At 43.8% G+C, this 22,088-nt stretch overlaps 1 protein-coding gene across 1 annotated transcript; it reads right to left on the bottom strand.

Moving 5' to 3' along the window:
* Positions 1-5,178: 5,178 nt before the first annotated feature.
* On the bottom strand, positions 5,179-9,307 carry LOC120930951 (transcription factor HES-7.1-like). Its single transcript, XM_040342084.1, has 2 exons — positions 9,131-9,307; positions 5,179-5,724 (listed from the first exon to the last, which is right to left on the bottom strand). Exons 1-2 carry the CDS (start codon positions 9,140-9,142, stop codon positions 5,308-5,310), a joined length of 429 nt encoding a protein of 142 aa, XP_040198018.1. The 5' UTR covers positions 9,143-9,307; the 3' UTR covers positions 5,179-5,307.
* Positions 9,308-22,088: the final 12,781 nt, after the last annotated feature.

The raw sequence follows: 22,088 nt of genomic DNA, 5'->3' as shown, positions 1-22,088 counted from the left end.
AAAAAACGGCGTGGGGGGGTCCCCCAAAATCCATACGAGACCCGTATCCGAGCAGCAGCCCGGCCAGTCAGGAAAGGGGTGGGGACGGGCGAGCGCCCCCCCTCCTTAACCGTGCCAGGCCGCATGCCCTCAATATGGGGGGGTCGGTGCTTTGGGGCAGGGGGGCGCCCTGTGGCCCCCCCACCCCAAAGCACCTGTCCCCATGTTGATGAGGACAGGGCCTCCCGTTGGTTGTCGGGGTCTGCGGGAGGGGAGCTTATCGGAATCCGGGAGCCCCCTTTAATAAGGGGGGCCCCCAGATGCCGGCCCCCCACCCTAGGTGAATGAGTACATCATACCCCTACCCATTCACCTGGCGGAAAAAAAATATGTAAAATAAAACACGACACAGGGTTATTAAAGTAATTTATTAGTCAGCTCCGGGGGGCCCCCCTCTCTTCTTTAACTCTTTTACGAGGGGGGGCTGCTTCTTCGATGTCTTCTGCGGGGGGGATGTGCAGGTCTTCACCGCCGTCTGGTTCTCTTCCGCCGGGGGGGGGGCGCTTTCTTCTTTAGCGCTTTTACAGCGGCCCCCTCCCGGTCTTCTCATTCAATGTAATTTTTCTACTTTTTTACATTATTTGTATTATTGTATTTACAGCACCGCTTAAAAGTCCCCAGGGTGTGTTACCCCTCCCCCTTGTGCATTCTGCATGACATTTAGTTTGCTTAAAGCGGAGCTCCACCCTAAAGTGGAGTCCCGCTGATCGGAACCCTCCCCCCCTCCGGTGTCACATTTGACACCTTTCAGGGGGGAGGGGGGTGAAGATACCTGTCTAAAGATAGGTATTTGCACCCACTTCCGGCCACACAGTCTCGGGCAGACTGCGGGCAGAACGTCAGCTCCCGTCCTCCCCCCGTTGTGCTCTGGGAACCCTCGGCTTCCAGAGCACAGCGGGAGCCAATCAGCGGCACAGCGCGACTTGCGCATGCACCGTAGGGAACCAGGTAGTGAAGCCGGAGCGCTTCACTTCCTGGTTCCCTCACCAAGGATGGAGGAGGGAGCAACAGAGTGACGAACGGTCGCTCGTCCTCTGCTGCGGACGGCGCTGGACTCCAGGACAGGTAAGTGTCCTAATATTAAAAGTCAGCAGCTGCAGTATTTGTAGCTGCTGGCTTTTAATATTTTTTTTTCATGGCACATCCGCTTTAAGCACCATGTATCATAAATAGAAATTGCTTGTACTTGTTTCTCACTTTTTTAATTTTTCCCATTGCAACACTGCTGATCTCCTGCAACCTATTTCAGCCACTTCGTGTCTACATATTCTTACGCCACTGTTGGTTGCACATGATTGCTTCCTAATAGTGACAAAGATTGATCACGCTCACACAATGTGAGTTGGCTTTGCCACGTGTAGTCTCTAACTTATGGCATGGCACCAGACATGATCTGCTTGTGTTGCATAGTGAAGCACCGAGACCCAGTGATGAAATCATTTTGTCTAAGATAAGGTAATGGAAGTGAAAAGGTTATTTAAACGTTTTATTAGAATGATGATGAGGAGGGGAAGGACAAAACGGCTTTATAAAAATTGAAAATGACTTTTAAAAATGAATTTAACATTTTAAAGTTATTTTCAGCCAGACATTTTTTTATATATATATATATAACAATTGAAAATTACTTTTTAAATAAATTTAACATGTTAAAGTTATTTTCAGACGGACATTTTTTTTATATAAAAATTGAAAATTCCTTTTTTAAATTTTAACATGTTAAGGTAATTTTCAGCCAGACATTTTTTATATAACCACTGTTTTTTTTTATTTATTTTTTTGCTAAACAAACAAACATTTAAAAAAAAATGTTTTTCTTAGTTTCTGTTATAAAATGTTGTAAATAAGTATTTTTTCTCCTTCACTGATGTGCCCTGATGAGGCTGCACTGATGAGGTGGCACTGATATGCAGCACTGATGGGCGTTGATAGGTGACACTGATTAGCTGGAACTGATGGGCACTGATAGGGAGCACTTATGAACAATGATAGGCAGCACAGATAAGTGGCAATGATAAGCACTGATGGGCACTGATAGGTGGCACTGATGGATACTGATGGGCATAACTAATGGTCACTGAAAGGCATCACTGGTGGGCATCAATTGGCAGCACTGGTGGGCACTGTTGGGGCTTCACTCATAAGAAGAACATCAATGACCAGTGTCCTGATTGTTAGTGCAGATGTCCTCGCTGTGGAATGCTGCTTACCAGCTCTCCTCTCCTCACACGCTGTCAGCGAGAGGATAGGAATGCTGATAACCGGTATTTCCTGTTTACACTGGGATCAGCTGTGATTGGACACAGCTGATCACATTGTTTTTCTTGTTTACAAATGGTTTTTATTATAGAAAAAGGTCTCGATACAAGGTAGTTACATTGAGGTACAACTGATCACATTGTAAAGAGCCTACATCATAGGCTCTTTACCTGGATCGGTGTTGGGCTCATCGGATCGGTGTCCAATTATATGACATTCAACCAGAATGAGAGTGCTATCCATCATTTCACCATACGGCGGGGCGGGAAGCAGTTAAATAACAAAATATTTTACTATGAAAATGACAACTGATGCCGATGCTATTCGAGAATACAACCTTCTGATCTGGAGTCAGAGGTGCTACCTCCGAACCATGAGGCCCTTGTGAGCCATGTTGCTTCTCTGCATCAATACACTATTAGCTAGATTCACGTACCTGTGCCTAACGTTAGGCAGGCGTAGCGTATCTCATATACGCTACGCCGCCGTAAGTTAGAGAGGCAAGTGGTTTATTCACAAAGCACTTGCATCCTAAGTTACGGCAGCGTAGCGTAAATGTGCCGGCGTAAGCGCGCCCAATTCAAATTGTAAAGAGGTGGGCGTGTTTTATGTAAATAAAGCATGACCCCACGGAAATGACGTTTTTATCGAACGGCGCATGCGCCGTCCGTGGACGTATCCCAGTGCGCATGCTCCAAATTTCGCCGTAAAGACTCATTGGTTTCGCCCAGCCCCATTCACGGACGACTTACGCAAACGACGTAAAAAATTTAAAAAATTTGACGCGGGACCGACGTCCATACTTAACATTGGCTGGGCCAGCTTTTTGTTGGACTAACTTTACTCCTGAAAACGCCTTATCTTTACTGCGATGGGCAAGCGTACGTTCGTGAATAGGCGTATCTCGCTGATTTACGCATTCTAGGCGTAAATCAGCGTACACGCCCCTAGCGGCCAGCCTAAATAGACAGCTAAGATACGACGGCGCCCGCAGTCGTATCTTAGCTAGATTTAAGTGTATCTCAATTTGAGAATACACTTTAATTTACGATGGCGCAGATTCAGAGTTACAACGGCGTATCTATTGATACGCCGGTGTAAACCTCAGTGCCGATGTTCCCCAAAGGCCAGTTTTCCAGGTTGAATGATTATAACCATCATTCAACATGGAGGACTGAGGACATCTAGTGGTGGACAAGAAGTACTGTCTGAGACAGCTCCAGAATGAAGGTGGTTATTATAGCCACATTTTGTTTTTTTTAGAGAGGAGCGCTATGAAAAAAAATTAGTCTGAAGTTAGGCTTTAACATTATTTTTTATTGATTAATGAACATTTTGTTATAAATATAGTTAATTCAATTATTTTATACTTTACATGTAGACATTGTAAAAGCCTGGCAATATACAGTAAAACTTTGGATTGCGAGCATAATTCGTTCCGGAAGCATGCTTGGAATCCAAAGCACTTGTATATCAAAGCAAATTTTCCCATAAGAAATAATGGAAACTCAAATGATTCGTTCCACAACCATTTATTCATAAGTCATTCAGTTTATAGTCCATATAAAAAGATTATAGCAATGTGATGGGTTGTGTAACCATAAAATGTCCATCCATAAATGGAAGCCTCCACAAAGGGATTAAGCGCCTCTAAGTGTAGCAATACGGTTACATTTAATGAAGGTACAACATTTAGCAACTCACATGGTTGATGATTAAAATAGGCACATCTAAGTATGCAGGAACCCGGGGGGAAAAGCGATCCACATAGAACATCCTCTGCACCGCCGGCTCTCACTGCTGTCAGTCTGCAATCGTGACCGGGAAGACTACCCTGCAGTAGAACGATCTGAAAGCGAGGCTTGAACTGCTTGTGGAAGGTATGACATTGATGGCGGTGCGGAGGACAGTCTATGTGAATGTAACCATATTGCTACACTTAGAGTTGCCTCTCTTCTCTTTTATACTCAGTTTTGACATCGCTTGTATATCAAGTCAAAATGTATTTAAAAATGTTGCTTATCTTGCAAAACACTCTCAAACCAGGTTACTCTCAAACCAAGGTTTTACTGTACAAGTTTATAGTCTAGGATAGGATGATGATGATCCATGATTGCCAGATTCTGGAATTAATACATCGTAGCGCATTTTTACAAATTTTGAATCAAGCTAATCACCATTTAAAGCGTCTGTCAACTGGCAACAATGGCCATGCGAAGAGTGGCTTCCAGTACAAAGATGTGGCAGTTAGTTGGTTAAATCATATTTTGTCTTGAGATACTAATGACGTTGAAACAAGAAACTTCTCTGAAAAATTACTCTGAAAACCAAAAAACAGCAGCATATTTTTTCAAGAATCACAAAGAAAGGCCCATATGAGGAGCAAAATCACAGCATCTTAATTTGTAATGCTGCGTACACACGATCGGAATTTCCGACAACAAATGTTCAATGGGAGCTTGTTGTCGGAAATTCCGACAGTGTGTATGCTCCATCGGACATTTTCTGTCGGAATTTCCGACAACAAAAATTTGAGAGCCGGTTCTCAAATTTTCCGACAACAAAATCCATTCTTGTTAATTCTGAGCGTACACAATTCCGACGCACAATATTCCACGCATGCTCTGAAACAAGTATGAGATGGAAATTTGGTAAAACTAGAATTTATAATGAAGATAGCACATTCGTCACTCTGTAATGAACTGAAGAGCACAAGGCTGAAAAGCGCGAATCGTCTCTCACCAAACTTCTATTAACATGAGATTAGGAGCCCAAAGGGTGGCGCACTTGGTATTGAACTTCCCCTTTATAGTGCCGTCGTACGTGTTGTACGTGACCACGTTCTTGGCGACCGGAATTTCCGACAACATTTGTGTGACCGTGTGTATACAAGACAAGTTTGAGCCAACATCCGTAGGAAAAAAAGCCACGGTTTTGTTGTCGGAATGTCCGATCTTGATTACGCGGCATTTGAGTATGTATCCCAGTAAGGTCCACTTAATAGTTCTATTAGGCCCATGGTCTCCAAGAGCTCCACTTTTGATCAGAAGAAAGTCCGCTTTGAGCAATAACTAGGTTATTTTTATGGTCCCCCGGGGATTTTAATGAGTAGTCACGTTGTGGAGATGTCTTTTGACTAAATGTAGACGATACCTTGTGGAGTGTGAGATATTGGTGGTCCAGTGATGAAGACACCTCAGGGTGGTTTAGCGATAACTGTTGGAAGAGGAAGTCCTTGCTTACACAAGACAGTTGCTGGCTGGAGTTTATTAAGTGCAAGCTAGTTTGAAGGCAATGCTGGAAGCCAGATTGGTATTCCTGACTGAAGTTATCTTGAGGCATCTCAGAGGGCTTCATCGTGGACTGGAGAAACTGAACGGTATATTCCAAGATCTCTGCTTTCTCAATCTTTGGATTCTGTAATTTCTGCCATAAAAAAAAGGATATATGGTTTGACAATTACAAGGAAACAGTTATTCAAATTTGTATAATTTATACAATTATCTAAACTTTTTAAATGTTTTGGATAGAGCAGTGGTGTATTTAGGTTTTGTGCTGTCCTAGGCCTGACTAAACTCATGCACCCCCTAATTTAAATATCCTTCCTGTCATGGCCACACCCCTGTCTGTTTTAGATCCACCCTCAATTTTTTGAGTGGGGACACTAGTTCTTGGGCCTGGGGGTGGGGCATTGGATTCCCTTAAATTGCATAGATTTCCTCTTATTTCCTGTTTGGCTATGGTGCAGGAAGTGAAGGGAAATCTCTGCAATGGGACGGGAATGGTAAAAAATAAACTGACAGGGGCTATAACCCTCCCTTACTCTATCCAAAATAAAAAAAAAGTGTTGTCTATAGTTCTATTTTAAGCACGAATTTCGGATAATTTTATGGAGAGGACTAAAGCCTCATACACATGATCGGATATCTGATGGAATCTAATCTGATGGATTTTTTCATCGATGTCCGATGAAGCTGACTTTCATCAGTCTTGCCTACACACCATCAGTCAAAAATCTGACCGTGCCCAAACGCAGTGACGTAAAACACAACGACGTGCCGAAAAAAATTAAGTTCAATGGGCCAAATTCACAAAAGAGATACGACGGCGTATCTCCTGATACGCCGTCGTATCTCTGAGATACGATTGTCGTATCTATGCGTCTGATTCATAGAATCAGTTACGCATAGATAGCCCTGAGATCCGACTGGTGTAATTGACTTACACCGTCGGATCTTAGGATGCAATTCTAGGCCGGCCGCTAGGTGGCGATTCCATTGTGGTCGGCGTAGAATATGCAAATGACTAGTTACGCCGATTCACGAACGTCCACTTTGCCCGTCGCTCTAAATTTACGTTGTTTCCATAGAGATACGCGGCGTAAAATTAAGGGTGCCCTCCATGTGGCCTAGCCAATGTTAAGTATGGCCGTCGTTCCCGCGTCAAAATTTAAAATTTCACGTCGTTTACGTAAGTCATCCGTGAATGGCGCTTAACGTCGAAACCAATGACATCCTTGCAACGTCATTTAGCGCAATGCACGTCGGGAAATGTTAGGGACGGAGCATGCGCAGTACGTTCGGCGCGGGAACGCGCCTAATTTAAATGGTGCCCGGCCCATTTGAATTAGGCGGGCTTGCGCCGAGCGGATTTACGCTACGCCGCCGCAAGTTTACAGGTAAGTGCTTTGTTAATCAGGTACTTACGCTGTAAACCTGCGGCGGTGTAACGTAAATGGGATACGTTACGCCGTCGCAGCGTAACAGATTTCTACGTGAATCTGCACCAATGCTTCCAAGCATGCGTCGACTTGATTCTGAGCATGCATGGATTTTTGACCGAAGGAGTTCCATACAGACGATCAGATTCTTCTATCGTTTTTTTATCCATAGGAAAAATTTAAAACATGTTCTATTTTTTAGGGAATAGAATATTACCGCGCTACCAAAGAGAAGGTGAGGGAGGGGAAGGGGGGGAGGGGAGGAGAAAGATAGAAAGGGAATACTGCTACAACACTGAAGGTGTATCAAACCCAAAAAATGTTAAGGTAAATAAGTAGTGCTGCGCTGTGTGATAGGGTAAATGAATTAGAAAAAAAGACACCAGGGAGGTAAAAAGCTCCAATAGTGCAGTATCGTTTAAAAGTTTTTAATAATAAATATTTTTTTTCACCAATGGAAAACAAACCGATGGGGCCCACACACGATCGGTTGGTCCAGTGAAAACAGTCCATCGGTCTGTTTTCATCGGAAAAAAACGATCGTGTGTATAGGGCTTAAGAAGATATTACCGTTTGCAGCAGAAAACATATAGCACAAGGAGGAAGGTTTGGGGTCCTGCACGATAGGACAGTCAAAATTAGAAGCAGCTTGCGTTACACTAACAGTGTAGCGCAAGCCAGTGGGGACTCTTTCCGTGCTGCCCCGCTGCAAAGTGCTGACCTAGGCCTGGGTCTTGTGGGCCTAGGCCAGGATATAGCTTTGGGATAGAGTGAGGAAGAATTAGAACCCTTGTTAGGTCTATTTTGCTATATTTGTCACTGCTAGGGAGATTCAAACTCTCTGTTTTTGTGATGGGATGAGATGGGAGAGCCAACATTCTACAGTTATTACCAAGACAGGAATATAGGGACATTCTTTTAATGGGAACACCTGACATTTGCCTATAAGAGGGTAGCCCCTTCATTTAACCCCCCTGGCGGTATTCCTGAGTCTGAATCGGGGTGAGATTTTTGGGCTACGATCGGTAACCCTGAGTCAGACTCGGGCTCGCCTCGCTGAATCCACAAGCTTGGTTTACTTACCTTGTCCCTGGATCCAGCGATGCCACTGTTCTGTGTGAGCGAGCGGGTCCTCGCTCGATTCACACAGTGCCTCTGTGTGCCGCCAATCTCTGTTCCCTGCGACGTTACGACGCACGGGGGCGGAGAACGGCGCCAAATTCAAAAAGGTAAACAAACACAATACATACAGTATACTGTAATCTTATAGATTACAGTACTGTATGTAAAAAATACACATCCCCCTTGTCCCTAGTGGTCTGCCCAGTGTCCTACATGTACTTTTATATAATAAAAACTGTTCTTTCTGCCTGCAAACTGTAGATTGTCCATAGCAACCAAAAGTGTCCCTTTATGTTAAAAATGGTTTTAGAGCAGCTAGAAAACAGCGATAATAAATTATAATCACTTGCAGAATTGAGCGATAGCGATTTGTCGGGAAATTCGTCATAAAAAAATAAAAGTAATGACAGCGACAATTCTGCAACTGAGCAAATTTCAGTGATTTTGAGTTGATTACATTATTGAATAATTTTTATTATAATTATATTATTATTTGTTATAATTATTTATAATTATTTATTATATTATAATTTATAATTTTGTTTTTAAAAAAAATTCATACCCGGGATGCCTACTAGACTCTTGTTTGGTCAGATTTAAGTGAGTTATTCCTAAGAATTACAGGCCTACAGTATAAAACGCCAAATTTCCTTGCAAATAATGGGCCCGCTTTTAGCACCTTTTTTCTGAAATAATCATACCGCCAGGGAGGTTAAAGAGATTTCATCTCCCTGAAGTAGAACATAAACAACAAAAAAGAAAATAAAAACACTGAGATCTACTTAATTTCTAATCTTTACTATTATTTTTATTTGTAAGCATTCCCTTCTAAATAAACTTTTAAAATCTTCGCTGTAAGATAATCTGTATTATCAGAGATATCAACACCTAATAATTCTAAAGCGATATATCTGGTTTAAAATTTACCCCAGTTTTAAAAAAAATTGTAATGTGTTGATATCAGTAATAGCTTATTCATTAAAATCTCACCTCAATCTTCATCGCTTGAGATAAGAAAATCCTTAGCTTCTCCAGGCTGGTATTAATTCTTTCTCTCCTTTTCTTTTCCACCTGGGGCTTCAAAAGCTGGAATGGAATAAGTAGACAAATTCAATGACCATGATTGACCAAGGAGCATGACTTATCAAGGGGCGATTGCACTACATTGATTGAGAGGCCACATTTGCATGCTGTTTAGTGTACCTTCACTGTCATTGCGGCTTGATAAATGAGGGTCAAATTGTCCACTTGGCCTCATTGTCCAAAGAACTAGATGCATTTATAATTAACCTAGTTTTCATAACTGTAATAAAGTAAAGTTTAGCTCAGCCAAAAACTCACCAGTCTCTTATATGTCTTGAATACTTTCCACATTTATGACGCAAGACATACCAGAGACCAGAGAGAGATATTTCACTTACTTAGTCCGTCAACCACTTGCATTTTTCTGAAGACTTACAGAAAACATTCTAAAACATTACATAAGACACTAACACTAACTCCAGGAGGTCTATTTATAAAAAAAAAGAGATATGATTTTCTGAAATTCAAGTTGTCTTTTACAATGTGAATGAAATATTCCCTAAGAATGTTCAATCTAGCCTAAAACCGTGGGTGTTTTTTCCGACAGAATTCCGCTCAAGCTTGGCTTGCATACACACGGTCACACAAGTTCTCTGAACTTTCGACCGTCAAGAACGTGGTGACGTACAACACTACGACGAGCTGAGAAAATTAAGTTCAATCAATGTTTCTGAGCATGCGTCAAATTGTTTCCGTCAGAATTTTGCGCGTTGGAATTGCTACAGACGATTGGAATTTCTGATTGGAATTTTGGAACCAACACTCAATTTTTGTTGGCGGAAATTACGACAGGAAAGGTCCGATAGAGCAAACACACGGTCGGAATTTACAACCAAGAGCTCACATCAGACTTTTCTTGTCGTAAATTCCAACCGTCTGTACGGGCATAAGAACAATGGACCAAGAATAGCCTGAAAAAATGGTCAAACAACATTTGGCTAAAATAGCCCAAAGCCTGGTATACACAGGCAGTTTTTTTTCCATTCAACCCAGCACACTGGCTGAATGACCGATGGTTTGTATTGAACTGGCCGATACCGGACATATGCTAGACATACACACCCGAAATCTACCAGATTGAAATTTACTGGCACGACACCCGAAATTTACTGGCGCAGCCACGTTTTTACTGGCATTTCACAAAAGTTACTAAATTACATTTTTAGGTGCAAATTTCAGTATTTAGGCTACAAACAAGTACGCTAGGCAAATAGCAATGTGATTTAAGGTAGCTATTAAGGTAAAAAAACATTTTTGTTATTTTCGATATAAGGGCAAATTATTTAGTCACATCACCCCTTGCCTTCACCCCCCTCTGCCACCAACACCCCCTGCCTTCACCCCCTCTGCAGTGCCACAATATCCCTCTGCCTCCAATCTCCCCCTGCCTCCAATCTCCCCCAGGCCCCCTGCCTCCAATCACCCCCTGCTTCCATTGTCCCCTGCCTCCATTCCCCTCTGCGGTGCCACCAACACCCCCTGCCTCCAATCACCCCCTGCCTTCCTCCCCCTCTTTGGTGCCACCATCAACCCCTGTCTCCAATCTCTATGCGCAGTTCCAAGCCGAACCGATCTCGGCTATTTTTACTGGCACATTCCCGCAACCACGCACATTTACGAACGGGGGAAAAAAGTGCCCGTTTTTACGAACTGGCCGTAAAAATACGGACGGTTGGCAAAACTGATGCTGAGTGCATTTTGGTTGGCTTCTGATGAACTAGCTGAAGTTTGGTTAATAGGTGGTTCTTATGGCATCCTCCTTTGATTGAAAAATTAAAGATGCCAGGTGGAAAATTATTGACTTAACAGTGGCTGCATCCAATCAGATACAGTCGCTGGCTAAAATTTGAACTCCCAAAGATGTATATATAAAATTAAACTTCAGAGATCTGTAGACATAGAATACCATTTCACATTAATAATTCCATCTTGACAGGAAAATTTTAACTTTAAAAAAAAATACAGAAATTTCAAAAGCCTGTCGAGAAATACAGGGACGAGGCAAATACACTTTTGTTTCTCCTGTATATCCAAGTGCTCTTTCCTTGGATACGGGCTCCCATGTTATATATTATTCCCACGCGCACAGTCACCAAAAAAAAAATTCTTCTGTAAAAATATCCAACCAGCCACAAAAAAAACATTTTCTTCTACAGTCACTAGGGGCAGTACTGCTCAGCAATTTAGGGAATGTAAAAAGGATTTTGGTGCGACTGGTAAAATATTAAATTCATTTTCTAAGAGCTACCACAGTCTTTGAAAACTGTAGTTGCACAAATAATATTTATTATTAGCAGAATATAGTTTTTATCACTAATTCTTTCTACCGTAATTCTATTTCTTGCATTCCTAACAGATTGGATGCGTTTCAGACATTGGATGCGTTTCAGACATTGGATGCGTTTCAGACATCGGATGCATTTGGTTACGGTTCAGGTAGATGGAATCAAATGAGCTGACCATGCAAGTTAAACCAAAAGACACCAGTATCACAGGGAGGAATTTTCATAATTGGGCATAGAAATTAAAAAACATGGAAATCATTTTAGAAGTGTTATGCCGCGTACACACGACCGTTTTTCGGGTTCTAAAAAAATGACGTTTTTAGGGGTCTAGAAAAAACAATGTTTTTTTCAACCCGATCATTAAAACGGCATTGCCTACATACGATCGTGAAAAAAAAATGCTCTAGCAAAGCGCGGTGACGTACAACACATACGACGGCACTATAAAGGGGAAGTTCCATGCGATGGCGCCACCCTTGGGGCTGATTTTGCTGATTTTGTGTTAGTAAAAGATGATTCGCGCTTTTCAGTCTGTTACAACGTGATGAATGTGCTTACTCCATTACGAACGATAGTTTTACCAGAACTAGCGCTCCCCGTCTTTTTTCACGTCGTTAAAGCCCACACACGACCATTTTTTACAACCTTAAAAATGACAACGTTAAAAACGTTGTGAAAAAATGGAGCATGTTCGAAATTTTTAATGCCCATTTTTTTAGATCGTGAAAAATGCTCTGAAGCCCACACACAATCGTTTTTAATGACATAAAAAAACGTCATTTTTTAGAACCCGGTTGTGTGTACGTGGCATTACAGTTTGGGCAGGTGTAGCATCTATCTATCTATCTATCTATCTATCTATCTATCTATCCATTTTCTGACTATCCTTTCTCTATCAATTCTCTGACTATCCTTTCTCTATCTGTTCTCTGACTGTCCTTCCTCTATCCTTCATCTGACTATCCTTTCTCTCCTTTCTCTATCCTTCCTCTATCCTTCCTATATCCTTTCCCTATCCTTTCTCTATCCAATCTCTATCATTACTCTGACTATCCTTCCTCTATCCTTTCTCTATCCTTCCTCTATCCTTCCTCTATCCTTCCTCTATCCTTCCTCTATCCTTTCTCTATCCTTTCTCTATCCTTTCTCTATCCTTTCTCTATCCTTTCTCTATCCTTTCTCTATCCTTTCTCTAACCTTTCTCTGACTATCCTTCCTCTATCCATTCTCTAACCTTCCTCTGACTATCCTTCCTCTATTCATTCTCTAACCTTCCTCTGACTATCCTTCCTCTATCCATTCTCTAACCTTCCTCTGACTATCCTTCCTCTATCCATTCTCTAACCTTCCTCTGACTATCCTTCCTCTATCCATTCTCTAACCTTCCTCTGACTATCCTTCCTCTATCCATTCTCTAACCTTCCTCCATCCAATCTCTATCTTTCCTCTGACTATCCTTCCTCTATCCTTCCTCTATCCATTCTCAAACCTTCCCTTGACTATCAGATCAATCTATTTGTCACAATTTTTTCTTTCTGTTCAAATTGGTTATATGTGAAATATTTTCTTTATTAAAAAGTTTGGTATAATACCTTTTTACGTCGGTAAACTAGCTCTGCACCCCAAAAACAAGTGTGAAAAAGTGGCAACCTTAGGCTGACGTTAACACTTGATTGAGTTTTCAGTCTTTGGCAGAGAGCTGAGAGATAAAATAAACTTTCACGTGGTTTAAGCCACCTGTATCTATTTCTAAGATTAGTTTTGGGTGAACTAATCTTGTAACAAGACAAAAAATCTTTACAAAAAAAATATATATATCCTAGTTATAAAATAGTTTACCTTTCTTGGGGTCTCCAGAGCTGCCCCCTCCATCTTATTCCTCCTCATGCCTGGGATGTGATAAGCTCTGTTGGAATCTCTCATGTGTCAATAATCTTCTGGGTCCTTAAGGATTCCCCTTATATAGACCTGAGTTGCCACCTGCGGTGTGTATTCCCTTTACAATAAGATCAGCCAATCGGAAGAGAGCAGGCACCCACTTTGACCAGTCGTAGGAGGCCCACTCCACTCACTTTTCTCATTTACCCACTAATGAGTCCCCGGCTGGCACTCTTTTCACATGCGCAACTAACTCATTAATTAGATCTAATGTGTATCGTGTCTTGGGGCCTGCAAAGCTTGGATAGTGAAGCTAGACTTTGACATGCGATGGTGGTTGGAAAGAATGAGAATTGGACAACTGTTCCAGTAACCAGCTTATTTGCTTGAGTATGTGTCTGGTTGGGAGAAGAGTTTGTGGGTCAGATACCCCATGGTATGGTTTCCTCTTTTATCTTAACTCAGTGCTATGGCTTCCTCATCTTATCTTGCCTAAATACTATGGCCCGGATTCAGAAATAATTTACGTCGGCTTATCTATTGATACGCCGCGTAAATTCAAAGCTGCGCCGGCGTATCTTCTTTCTGTATTCAGAAAGCAAGATACGCCGAAATTAGGCTAAGATCCGACTGGCGTAAGTCTCTTATGCCGTCGTATCTTAATTGCATATTTATGCTGGCCGCTAGGTGGAGCTTCCGTCGATTTACGCAAGGAATATGCTAATTAGGTAGATACGCCGATTCAGAAACGTACGTCCGCCAGTCGCATTTTTTTACGTCGTTTACGTTCGGCTTTTTCTGGCGTAAAGTTACCCCTGCTATATGAGGGGTATCGTATGTTAAGTATGGACGTCGTTCCCGCGTCGAATTTAGAAAATTTTACGTCGTTTGCGTAAGTCGTTCGCGAATAGGGCTGTACGTAAGTTACGTTCACGTCTAAAGTATTTACGATTTGCGGCGTAATTTCGAGCATGCGCACTGGGATTCTTTCACGAACGGCGCATGCGCCATTCGTAAAAAACTTCAAATACGTGGGGTCACATGTAATTTACATAAAACACGCCCACATCATCCACATTTGAATTAGGCGGGCTTACGCCGGACCACATACGTTACGCCGCCATAACTTAGGGCGCAAGTTCTTTCTGAATACGGAACTTGTGCCCTAATTTACGGCGACGTAACATATCTGAGATATGTTACGCCCCGCCGATAGATACACCAATGTATCTGAATCCGGGCCTATGACTTCCTCATCTTATCTTATGAGGAAGACATAGCATTTTGTGATTATGACCAATTTGGGGTTTCTGGTTCTACCTGAAACTGTGAAGATGGCAGGATTGGGTGAGGAGTCCACATCTATGGGTACTTTGAAGGACTTTGTACCTTTTAGTACAGTTGTGTCTTAAAGCGGAGTTCCACCCAAAAGTGGAACTTCCACTTTAAGCAATCCTCGCCCCCCTGACATGCCACATTTGGCATGTCATTATTTTTGGGTGGGGGGGAGGGGTGGTGTATTCCTTATTTTTAGAGGAACTTCCTATCCCACTTCCTGCTTCCTTTTTTTAGGCCACCTAGGAGACTCCTCCTCTCGTCCTAGGTGACCCCTCCCTGCCAGCGATCTTCTGGGACACAAAAAAGGTCCAAGAAGATTGGCTGGCCAAAAGCAGAGCGACTCGCGCATTCGCAGTGCGCGCCGGGCCTTAAAGCCAAAAGCTTTCACGGCCGGGTGCCCACAGTTGCTATGGAGGAGGAGAGGAGCGAGCCTCTTGGCATCCGCATCGCTGGACCGTGGAGCAGGTAAGTGTCGGTTTATTAAAAGTCAGCAGCTATGCTTTTCATAGCTGCTGACTTTTTAAAAACGGGTGGAACTCTGCTTTAAAGTGGAGGTTCACCCTAAAACAATTATATACCATTACATCCAGCATACTTCCGACATGTACAGTATGCTGGTATTTTTTTTTATTCGCTGTACATACCGTTTTATATTTCTTTTTCTTTTCTCACTCCCGCGGGGAATAGGCGTTCCTATGAAGAGGCGTAGATGATTGACGTGCAGATAAGGCGCGTCACACATTCCGAAAATAGCCGGACTGGGACTCGGCTCTATACGGCGCCATACGGCACCTGCACACAGACTAGGAGCCGTGTAGAGCTGACTGCGCAGGCGCCGTATATAGCCGAGTCCCAGTTCGGCTATTTTCGGAACGCATGATGCGCCTTATCCGCACGTCAATCATCTTCGCCTCTTCATAGGAATGCCTATTCCCCGCGGGAGTGAGAAAAAAAAAAGAAAACGGTATGTACAGCGGAAAAAAAAAATACCAGCTTACTGTAGCTGTCGGAAGTATGCTGCATGTAATGGTATATAGCTGTTTTTTAGGGTGAACCTCCACTTTAAGGAAAGTGAGGCTTCTCCAGGCACTGCACATCCTTTGCCCAGAAAACTTACCTCCAGGTTCTCTTGTTAGAACGGAATCCCACCGTGTATGCTTCAGCAGGAGTAGGTCACAAAAAGGACAGGACCTGCAACCTATGCCAGAGGTGTAACTAGAACCTTCATGGCCCTTGTACAAGAAACCATGAAGGCCCCCCTGACCACTGGGGCCCTTTCCATTGGTCCCAGAGCCATTTCCATTGGTGCCAGGGTCTTTTCCATCAGTCCTGGAGCCGTTTCCTCTGTGTGTCGTGGGCCCTCCATGACTAGGGCCCTTCTCTCTGAGTTCGGGGCCCTTCCTACTGATCCTGGGGCTCTTTACTTAATTGATGGGCCTTTACTTTTCTGCCACTTTGGTGCGATTAGAGTGCCATAGACTGCAATGTTAAATGACAAAAGTCACAAAGAAATCACAAGAAACTCACAAGGAAGTTGCAAGGGAATAGCAAACATGTTGCAGGACTTTGGGCTCACAGCAATGTCACTATGGACCAAAATCTCTGAGGAATGTTTCCAACGCCTTGTTGAATATATGCCACGAAGAATTAAAGCGGAGGTCCACAGAAAAAAGTGAACCTCCACTTTTCGGATACCCCCCCCCCCCCCTGTGTCACATTTGGCACCATTTAGGGGGAAGGGGGTCAGATACCTGTATAATACAGTTATTTGCATCACTTCCGGGAATAGACTCCCGCTGGAGTCACGCCCCCCGTCTTAAACACAGCGGGAACCAGTGAGGATGCGCTGCATGACTTGCGCATGTGCAGTAGGGAATCAGGCAGTGAAGCCGCAATGGTTCACTTCCTGATTCCCTCACCGAGGATGGCGGCAGGGGCAGCCGAGAGATGAGCGATTGCTCGGCTTCGGCTGCCGACATCGCAGGCACCCTAGACAGGTAAGTGTCCATTTATTAAAAGTCAACAGCTGCAGTATTTGTAGCTGCTGGCTTTTAATTTTTTTTTTTTTAGGTGGACCTCCACTTTAAGGCAGTTCTGAAGGCAAAAGTGGGTCCACACTAGTACAAGCAGGGTGTACCTAACAAAGCGGCTGGTGAGTGTATATCACCTGTTGCAAATTAGGCAGGATTTTCACAGTGCTCTCATATGGAATTTCAAGCCCTTGCTACAGAATTCTGTGCTGTGCAGCCCTGAGAACTTCATAGTGTGATGCTTACACCAAGATCACATCAGCTTCTGTTCTCACGGTCTTCTTATCAATTACGTCTAAGGTCAGCTGAGTGGGAAAGCCCAGGATCTGTATTTCATAGAAGTTCTAAGATAAATATTCAAGCGAAAAGTTTCCAGGATATAGCTGTTTAAACAAACCAACAGCACACAGATGGATGACACCATAAAATGAACTGGAAGCTTTGTGTACTTAAAGGGAAGCTACAGCCAAGCCGCCAAACACACAGGTGAAACTCCAATGTAAGAAATGTTTCATTCTCTGGGAAAACATTGGAGCACCTTCTACTCCATGGCAGGGTGCTAGGTGACTGGATAGAGCCAGGAATTGACAACACATGGACCAGCCAGAAGTTCTGTAGCCAATGTGCTACTGCCCCGCCTCCTGATACCTTTATCCATAGCTCACAACTGTCCCTGATTGCCAGGGGGTGTCCCTGCTTTGGAACAAATAGCCAGATTCAGAGAGATGGCCTTAACTTTGCGGCGGTGTAGCTTAGCGTGTTTAGGCTACGCCGTCGTAAGTTAGCGAGGCAAGTACTTGATTCTCAAAGTACTTGCCTGCTAAGTTACGGCGGCGTAGCCTGAAGCGGGCGGGCGTAAGGGCGCCTAATTCAAATTTGTGTTGTGTTGTGGGGCGTGTTTTATGGTAATGAGGCTTGACCCGACGTGATTGACGTTTTTTTAAACTGCGCATGCGCCAGGCGCCTACATTTCCCAGTGTGCATTGCGGCTAAGTCCGCGGCACGTGCCTATTGATTTTGACGTGGACGTAAACGACGTAAATCCCTATTCACAGACGACTTACGCAAACGACGTAAAATTTTCGAATTTCGAAGCAGGAACGGCGGCCATACTTTAACATTGGCTACGCCACCTAGGGGGCAGCTTTAACTTTAGGCGGCCTATCTCTTAAGTAAACGGAGTAAATGTACTGCGGCGGCCGGGCGTACGTTCGTGAATAGGCGTATCTACTGATTTACATATTCTACGCCGACCGCAATGGAAGCGCCACCTAGCGGCCAGCCTAAATATTGCAACCTAAGATAGGACAGCGCAAGCCGTCGTATCTTAGATATGTTTAACCGCTTAACGCCCACCGCACGACTATTTACGTCCACAGATTGGCACATACAGGCAGAAGGGCGTATATATACGTCCTTGCCTTCTAGCGGGTCGGGGGTCCGATCGGGACCCCCTCCGCTGCGTGCGGCGGGCGGCTTACCTGCGGGAGCGATCCGACTCGAGGGGGCGGCTGTTCGTTTCTGTCTGCCCCCTCGTGATCGCTCCCAGCCAATCCCGCGAGCCTCCGCCGTGTCACTTCCTCTGCCTGTAAAATGTAAACATAGGCAGAGGAAGTGATGCAGCTCTCATCTCTGCGGTATTTTCAAACCGCCGAGATGAGAGAAGACTCACACAGTAAGTCGCACCAACACTACACTGACACCACACACATAGGCACATTAACCCCTTGCGATCACCCCCCTGTCACACTGTCACTGAATGCAGTGATCATATATGTACTGATAACTGCATTTAGTGTCAGTGTGACAGTTAGTGTGACAGCCAGTTAGTGTTAGGTCCAGGGTAGCCCTGTACCCCCCCTAATAAAGTTTTAACCCCTTGATCGCCGCCCTAGTTAACCCTTTCACTCCCTATTGCCAGTGTCACTAAGCGATTATTTTTCTGATCGCTGTATTAGTGTCACTGTTGCCGCTAGGAAGCTAATTTTTTTTTATTGGGATTTTTTTTTACTAAAGACATGTGGCTTAATACATTTTGGCCTAAATGTTTGACTAAAATTTAGTTAATTCAATTTTTCTTGTAACAAAAAGTAAAAAATATTGTTTTTTTTTTCAAAAATGTCGCTCTATTTTTGTTTATAGCGCAAAAAATAAAAATCGCAGAGGCAATCAAATACCATAAAAAAAAAGCTCTATTTGTGGGAAGAAAAGGACGCAAATTTTGTTTGAGAGCCACGTCGCACGACCGCGCAATTGTCTGTTAAAGCGACGCAGTGCCGAATTGTAAAAACGCCTCTGGGCATTTAGCAGCATATTGGTCCAGGGCTTAAGTGGTTAAGCGTATCTCTGTTTGAGAATACACTTCAACATAAGTCGGCGCAGATTCTGAGTTAGGTCAGCGTATCTACTGATACGCCGACCTAACTCTTACTGAATCTGGCTAAAAGTTCTTAGTACATAGTAGGCGAGGCTGAAAAAAGACACAAGTCCATCAAGTCCAACCTATGTGTGTGATTTTATGTCAGTATTACATTGTATATCCCTGTATGTTGTGGTCATTCAGGTGCTACTCTAAAGCCCCGTACACACGATAGAATCCATCCGCTGAAAAATCCCAGCAAATGGGTTTCAGCGGATAGATCCTATGGTGTGTACACTCCAGCGGATCTTTATCCGCGGATATTTCTCCCCTGGGATGGATTCCAGCAGATCGAATATTTGCTGACATGCCAAACAAATCCATCTGCTGGAATCCATCCCAACGGATGGATCCGCTGGTCTGTATAGACTCACCGGATCCATCCGTCCGAAGGGATCCCCCGCATGCGTCGTAATGATTCGACGCATGCGTGGAATTCCTTATATGACAGCGTCGCGCACGTCGCCGCGTCATAATCGCGGCGACGGCGCGACACGTCATCGCCAGAGGATTTCGGCGCGGATTTCAATGCGATGGTGAGTACACTCCATCGCATTAAAATCTGCTGAAATCCTCGAGAGGATTTATCCGCGGAAGCGGTCCGCTGGACCGTATCCGCGGATAAATCCTCCCGTGTGTATGGGGCCTAATAGTTTTTTAAATTATCGATGCTCCCCACGGAAACCACTGCTTGTGGAAGAGAATTCCACATCCTTACCGCTCTTTACAGTAAAGAACCCTCTACTCTTTTCTTCTAATTTTAGTGAATGGCCGCGTGTCTTATTAAATTTCCTTTCGTGGAAAAGTTTTATCCCTATTGTGGGGTCACCAGTACATTGAAATCATATCCCCTCTCTTCTCCAGAGAGAATAAGTTTAGTGCTTGTAACCTTTCTTCATAACTAATGTCTTCCAGTCCCTTTATTAGCTTTGTTGCCCTTCTCTGAAATCTGCAGTTCCAGCACATCCTTCCTGAGGACTGGTGCCCAGAACTGGACAGCATACTCCAGGTGCGGCTGGACCAGAGTCTTACAGAGTGGGAGAATTACTGTTTTATCTCTGGAGTTGATCCCCTTTTTAATGCATGCCAATATTCTGTTTGCTTTGCTTGTAGCAGCTTGGCATTGCATGCCATTGCTGAGCCTATCATCTACTAGGACCTCCAGGTCCTTTTCCATCCTTGATTCCCCCAGTGAGTAGATCGCATTTAGAATTTTGCCACCCAAATGCCTTATTTAAAATGTTTCTACATTGAACCTCATTTGCCATGTAGTTGCCCACCCCATGAATTTGTTCAGATCTTCTTGCAAAGTTTCCACATCCTGCGGAAAAGTTATTGCCCTGCTTAGATTAGTATTGTCTGCAAATACAGAGATTGAACTGTTTACCCCATCCTCCAGGTAATTTATAAATAAACTAAATAGGATTGGTCCCAGCATAGAACCCTGGGGGACCCCACTACCCACCCCTGACCATTCAGAGTATTCACCATTTATCACCGCCCTCTGAACTCGCCCTTGTAGCCAGTTTTCAATCCATGTACTCACACTATGGTCCTTCTATCCCTCTAGGAGGGAGATTTGGAGTGGGGGGAGAGGATATGTGCTTAAAGGGGACATTTGAGGGGTAGAGGATATGTGCTAGGAGGGGAAGTTTTTTCTTTAGGGGGGGGTGGACTTATGCTGGGGGCATATGAAGAGAGAGAGGATTTGAGCTGGGAAGAGGAGGGTGGGGCAAACATTTGCGCCAGGAAGGGGGATTTCAACAGGGGGGTGGATTTGTACTGGGAGGAAGGGGGAATATATTCTTGGGGGGGAGTATACAGATTGGCGCTCAATTTTTTTTGGGGGGGGGGGGTGATTTTTGCTGACGCATGATTATACAACCGGGGGGGAGCGCAAATTGCCATGTTCGCCCTGGGCTCTAGGTTACCTGACTGGGTGTCCTACTTGTGTGGATGTTGCTGCATTGTGTAAAACTATTAGAATAGTTCTTATATTCTACAATGGGGTGCCTCGAGACGGTCCATCATTTTTAACTTCTTGCCGACCAGCCGTTGTCATTATATGGCGGCAGGTTGGCTCCCATGCGCGAATCTCCATAGCTGTACGGCGACCCTGAAGCTGATGCGCATAGCCATTGGCCGCAATCTCTGCCAACCACCACCGATTGCTCCTCAGAGAGCCAGAACGGGGATCTGCCAATGTAAACAGACAGATCTCTGTTCTGTCAGGGAAGTAGAGCGTGAACTGCTGTTCCAAGTGATCAGGAACAGCGGTCGCTCTCTACTCCCAGTCAGTCCCCTCCCTCTCCAGTTAGAAACACCTCCCAGGGAACACATTTAACCCCTTGATCGCCCCCTAGTATTAACCCTTTCCCTGCCAGTGACACTTATACAGTAATCAGTGTCTATTTTTAGCTCTGATCGCTGTATAAATGTCACTGGTCCCAAAAAAAGGTCAAAAGTGTCCGATATGTCTGTCGCAATATACCAGGTCTGCTAAAAATCGCTGATCACTGACATTACTAGTAAAATTAATATTATAATAAAAATCACAGAAATCTATCCCCTATCTGGTAGACGCTATAACGTTTGCGCAAACCAATCAATATGCGCTTATTGTGTTTTTTACCAAAAATATGTAAAAGAATACATATCGGCATAAACTGATGAAGAAATTGTTTTTTACATTTTTTGGGGATATTTAGTAAAACATAATTTTTTTAAAAATTGTTGCTCTTTTTTTGTTTATAGCACAAAAAATTAAAACCGCAGGGGTAATCAAATACAACCAAAAGAAAGCTCTATTTGTGGGGAAAAAAGGGTGTTGATTTTGTTTGGGTACAATGTCGCAAGACCGCGCAATTGTCAGTTAAAGCGACGCAGTGCCGTATCGCAAAAAACGGCCTGGACAT

The sequence above is a fragment of the Rana temporaria genome, chromosome 3 (assembly GCF_905171775.1).
Source record: "Rana temporaria chromosome 3, aRanTem1.1, whole genome shotgun sequence".
NCBI classification, from domain to species: Eukaryota; Metazoa; Chordata; class Amphibia; order Anura; family Ranidae; genus Rana; species Rana temporaria.
The sequence above is the reverse complement of the archived record's forward strand: the minus strand, read 5'-3'. Positions and strand labels throughout refer to the sequence as shown.